Source organism: Lupinus angustifolius, chromosome LG08, assembly GCF_001865875.1.
Source record: "Lupinus angustifolius cultivar Tanjil chromosome LG08, LupAngTanjil_v1.0, whole genome shotgun sequence".
NCBI lineage: Eukaryota > Viridiplantae > Streptophyta > Magnoliopsida > Fabales > Fabaceae > Lupinus > Lupinus angustifolius.
In genome coordinates this window covers 9,463,242-9,468,320 of record NC_032016.1, presented here as the reverse complement: position 1 = coordinate 9,468,320, position 5,079 = coordinate 9,463,242, and the positions used below count along the sequence as shown (strand labels likewise).

Below are 5,079 nucleotides of genomic sequence, written 5' to 3'. Positions count from 1 at the left end.
TTCTAGTTAATATTTATAGAAACGTCTCAAAAAGCAATATAAACATTAGATGCTAGTTGCATGATAACATTTTTCAATAGAAGTAGCTATTCCAGTTTGACAACAACAATGTAGAATTCATGCATAACTTTCTCCAGCAATGTATATGCATCTTCAGCTGCAAAGTCAGAAAAAACAGATCCCGAATACACATGATCCTGTCAAAATGATAAATTATAATTACTGAAACAAAGCTAATAAAATAACTTTTATTTCTTCATCATAGTAATGCAAGAGTCAACATCATACAAATTATAACATTGTAGAAATATAAATACTATTCTATAGTAATAACAATTATTTAGTTACATCATTATTAAAATACTTCCTATAAAGGGCCTAATAGCTATATCAATATGTATATCACGTGTGTCAAGAAAGCTAAGATCATTGTCAAGTGCAAAATTCCTCCTCCCTTTTCATTTATGCTTTTTCCACTTGATGAAGTCGAGACATTAATCGGCAATGAACCTATATCGATAAATTTAAATTGAATATGTCAGAATTAAGTTACAGAGAATTAAAGATAACTCAAATATTTGATTTAACTATATTCGACACTCTTAACTCATATAACTTTATAGTAGTGTAGGTTAAGTGAAACTTACAGTTATAACTAGTCCATCCAATTCGTTGTTTAACAAGATCATAGACAACAATCTTGTCTTTTAATATAATGTCTGCCAGAAAAGATGTATTGTTGTAAGTATTTTAATCTTAAAGAAGAGATTGCATAGCGACTAATGGAATAAACAAGAATAATACTTTTAAATTGATTCTAAATAAGTTAAAAAATAATACTTTTGAGTGTCAATGTACCTCCTAAAATTGTCATATCTTGGGTCTTGAGAAAGCCAAGGCACCACGTTCCTTTATCAAACTGTAACGCACAAGTCACAATCACAATAGTGAAATAACATGAAAAGGAATATATTAATTGATGTAATTATGAGAAAGTTGAAGCTTAAATACTTACTTCTGGAAACGATAAAAGGTAATCGTGTGGTCTTAAAACAAGAGACGCATGGTTAGCAAAATTCAAACTTATCAGAGGAAAAATGTCAGTGATGCTCAACACACTGGAAAAGAAAGAATTTTTTAGAGTGTTAGAAAATCCTCTATTTTTAATATGCAGTCAATTAAAAAATCCAGGAAATTATCAACAAAGATATGTAAGTAGTTAACCTTAACCTGGTGGTTACCAAGTAACAGTGAAATCCATTGTAATCAGTGGTGCCTACAGATTGTGGAATTGTACGAGTAATCTACAAAAATAATATACTTGTCATTAATTATTGATAAATCTTGAAAAAAGAAAATGGTATCTAACTATTGTTAAAAACACATGAAGCGCATGAAAAACTCACCTCATCAACAATGAGATTGTAGGCCCCTTCGACAAAATGTGCTAGAGTTGATCCAGAATCAATGGTGATACCTTTGTTCCTTGATGTTTTAAAAACATCTGGATCAATCTGCAACATCTGCCCATTGACAGTGATGCTCTCCAAATTTAAATTGTAATGCAACCTGAAACATATTTCAAATAAGTTATTAGTGTAAATATTTTCCAACAAGTTTCACTTAAGTAATTCCAATATACATAACTTATTCCAGATAAGACAAACTTACTGTTTTGGAATAAGTGGACTATAGATGATATCTGGCTCCACAACCTCACCAAGAACTAGTATTCCCCCACTGCTATTATCTCCTTTGAGGCAATGAGAGAATATTTTTGGAGCTACTCCTTGGGAGTGTAGTTGGGAGATGAAAGACATCTCATGTCTTCCAAACCCAAATATCCCGTCAATCGTTCTCGCAGACATTGTCAAGTTCTCAATCCGGAGATTGCTACAACTGATCCATTATACAACAAAGTATCATTCCAAAGTTTAAACATTTCAAGAAGAAAAGCATAAGCAACTAAAAACAAAAAATATGAAAAATATTTTAAATTATCTAACTCATACTAACTTACCCAAAAAATAATGGCACAGAAGAATTTGGTGCCACTGATCCATCTACAATATTAGCTACATGCATTACATCAGAAAGAAAGTAGCCCGATGTCATGCTACCTTCTACGTATTGCACTTCAAAGCTACAATAGTTGTCTATTGTACAAGCCACATTTTGTGAATGTACAATATGTTTACACTTGCGGTCTGAACAAGAGACAATTGATGAAGTCGAAGAACTCCAGGGGTCAAAATAGTTGAGCCTAGCCTGTAACAAAAGCAGACAATGAGGATATTGATTTTAATGTTATAACTGCCCAAAAAATTCAACGACCACGGTAAGATATTAGACTTGTGTGGTAAACCTATCAATCAAAATTGGTGGGAAGTTGGTCACAATTAATTCAAAGTTTCTAGTTCTTGTGAATGCATCTATCTTAATTATAATTTATATGGAGATATTATCGCACATAGTAACCTCTGATACAATATTGCATTCTGGAATAATATACGTGTTTCAAAGCACAATAAAATATACAGCAGTATTGTAAATTATCTTAATGAGAGCTACGTAAATATGTCTAAATATTCAATATTACACTTTCCTATATAAATTTCTGTTATTTAATTTAATGATGGATGTCGTGACAACTAATGACATTCATTAACCTAACTTAAAATAAATAATAAATAAATAAACATTAATATATATATAGTTAGATATGAGGAATATGATTCCTTTACTCAATTGACTTAATTTATTGTATAATTGTTTTTTATTGGAAAAAGAAAATTTTATTAGAAGAAAATAAAAGATATAATTGTTTATTTGATATATGTTTTATAATAGAGTTCGTTACTATATATATAAGTTTGACTGCTTATACTTTTTACAAGAATATAAAGGATAAGTAACAAAAATATTAATGGAAGATAAATAAAAAAAATTATAAAGTTAGAAATCTTCAAAATTATTTTGTAACATTGAAGTCAATTTATTTACTCCTTCAGAAATCACAATTTAGAAATTGTTTTTCTAAAAAAGTTCCAATGTCATATGTTATACAAGAGCACAAAATATAAGTAACTTTTACTATTTTATATGTTCCTCAATAATTACTTATTCTTTTTGGTTTGTTGATAATAAAATTTTATACTTTGTCAAAAATACATAGAAAGTGATTGACATGAATGCAAGAGTAATATTGTGTATTCAATAACTAATATTTTAGAATAAATGTTTGACTATTATAAGCATCACATTTATCTTTAAACAAGTGAGATCACATAATTTGGAGATATTATCACTCATAGTAACCTCTGATACAATATTGCATTCTGGAATAATATACGTGTTTCAAAGCACAATAAAATATACAGCAGCATTGCAAATTATCTTAATGAGAACTAAGTAAATATGTCTAAATATTCAATATTGCACTTTCCTATATAAATCTCTGTTTTTTAATTTAATGATGGATGTCGTGACAACTAATAACATTCATTAACATAACTTAAAATAAATAATAAATAAATAAACATTAATATATATACAGTTAGATATGAGGAATACCATTCCTTTACTCAATTGACTTAATTTATGATATAATTGTTTTTTATTGGCAAACAATGAGGATATTGATTTTAATGTTATACAATTGCAAACTAAAAAGAATGAATTTACTGGGAACCCGGTTGTTTGAGGACAACCAGTGCATGAGACACAATTAACCCATAGGATATCACTGCCAGTGTCAATATCCACATGGAATTCCCTCGGAGGAGAACCCAAAGGCACAATTGTATAGTAAAGCCTGCATTAACCCATACATTTCAAATATCAGTAAAAAGTGTAATATGCACAAACTAATGTGTTAAACACAAAAGAGTATAAACAAAATTCATTACCCAAGATGAGTGGATCCGTGGACGGGGAGGGTCACAATATGGGATTGTCGCATTCTTGCATGTCTGTGCAAGTCCATTTCCAGAAGTTTGTTCAGCTTCATTCCATTGTTGGGAAATGACCGTTTCAGCACTAAAGAGGTGGGAGCTGCTGAAACTACCATGAAGAAGACCAACATGGAGAGAAAAACACTTGAATATGCCATTGTCACTTGAGTATCAATCTGTTACAGAGACAAGAGTTGTTATACACTTCCAATACATAACACAATCAAACATGGATTAAACATAAAGGAGAAACAAGAAAGGGAGGGAGAGTAGAAAATAACCTTCAAATCCTTCGCAGTTTCTGAGATTAATTGTGTTGAATGAAGAACTTGAAATGTCTATTTATACAAGAACTGGGAAACGTTAGATTTCTTAACTGAATGGCTTCCTTCCCCAAATGGAAGATCCATTGAAAAAAAAAGATGTCACCATTTTTGGAAGGAAGGAAAAGGAAAAGTTGTTGAATTTCTGGAAAATAACTAGGAATGCAGAAATAGGATAAAGGTTGATGTTCATGAAGTTGGTGTTGTTTTTGTTTCCAAGCACCATCTTAGTTAGTCAGAGTGAGAGAATGCGCAAGAAAGAAGAAAGGAAATGTATGGTTGGATGGTACAAGAGAATGAGAGAGACAAAGAGTTACAACATGCATCTTTTCTCACTGTGTTCCATTAAATTAAAGAGAAGAGAGAGACAAAGAGTTGTAACATGTTTTGATAAGTTATTTTACAAACTTTTAATGCTGAGTTTTTTAATTGATTAGAACAGAAGATGGGATAATATTTTGGGACAGTTAATATCTATTCATTATAACATAGAGCTGATGGATGGATATAGTCCTCTGTGCATTTCACAAATAATTATTTATTTATTTACTTTGGTTTACTGATAATAATATTTTTCATTACGTCTAAAATTCATACAAAAAGTTTTACAATAATGCAAGAATACTACAGCTGCAAATAATATTATATATATAAGTGGAGATTCACTTACTCTTCATCTTAGTCATTAATTCTATGAATATCTAATGATTTAGATCTACTCATTAATTCAAACCATTGGATTTCCCTATAATTGATGGTTATGATGAGGAGTAAGTTTTTTAAACTTACTCTTCTTCTTGAAT

At 30.1% G+C, this 5,079-nt stretch overlaps 1 protein-coding gene across 2 annotated transcripts; it reads right to left on the bottom strand.

Annotated features, from left to right (window-relative positions):
- Positions 234-4,655, bottom strand: LOC109354565 (aspartic proteinase-like protein 2). Of its 2 annotated transcripts, none has more exons than XM_019597172.1 (11): positions 4,235-4,655; positions 3,909-4,129; positions 3,685-3,814; positions 2,021-2,268; positions 1,672-1,899; positions 1,407-1,569; positions 1,225-1,304; positions 1,016-1,118; positions 859-919; positions 648-719; positions 234-510 (listed from the first exon to the last, which is right to left on the bottom strand). In XM_019597172.1, the coding sequence occupies exons 2-11, from the start codon at positions 4,109-4,111 to the stop codon at positions 386-388; spliced, it is 1,413 nt and encodes a 470-aa protein (XP_019452717.1). In that variant the 5' UTR covers positions 4,112-4,129; positions 4,235-4,655; the 3' UTR covers positions 234-385. The 2 variants fall into 2 exon arrangements, with proteins under 2 accessions (XP_019452717.1, XP_019452718.1); XM_019597173.1 differs by having other exon boundaries at positions 1,231-1,304; positions 4,235-4,654.

Bases quoted from the DNA above. Each gene is read 5' to 3' on its own strand.
- LOC109354565 (XM_019597172.1), bottom strand. From the start codon at position 4,111: ATGGCATATTCAAGTGTTTTTCTCTCCATGTTGGTCTTCTTCATGGTA. The intron at 2,269-3,684 runs GTAAATTCATTC...CTTTTGTTACAG, and splicing joins CTCAAACAACCGGGTTCCCA to GCTAGGCTCAACTATTTTGA. The intron at 1,119-1,224 runs GTTAACTACTTA...TTTCTTTTCCAG, and splicing joins TTGGTAACCACCAGGTTAAG to TGTGTTGAGCATCACTGACA.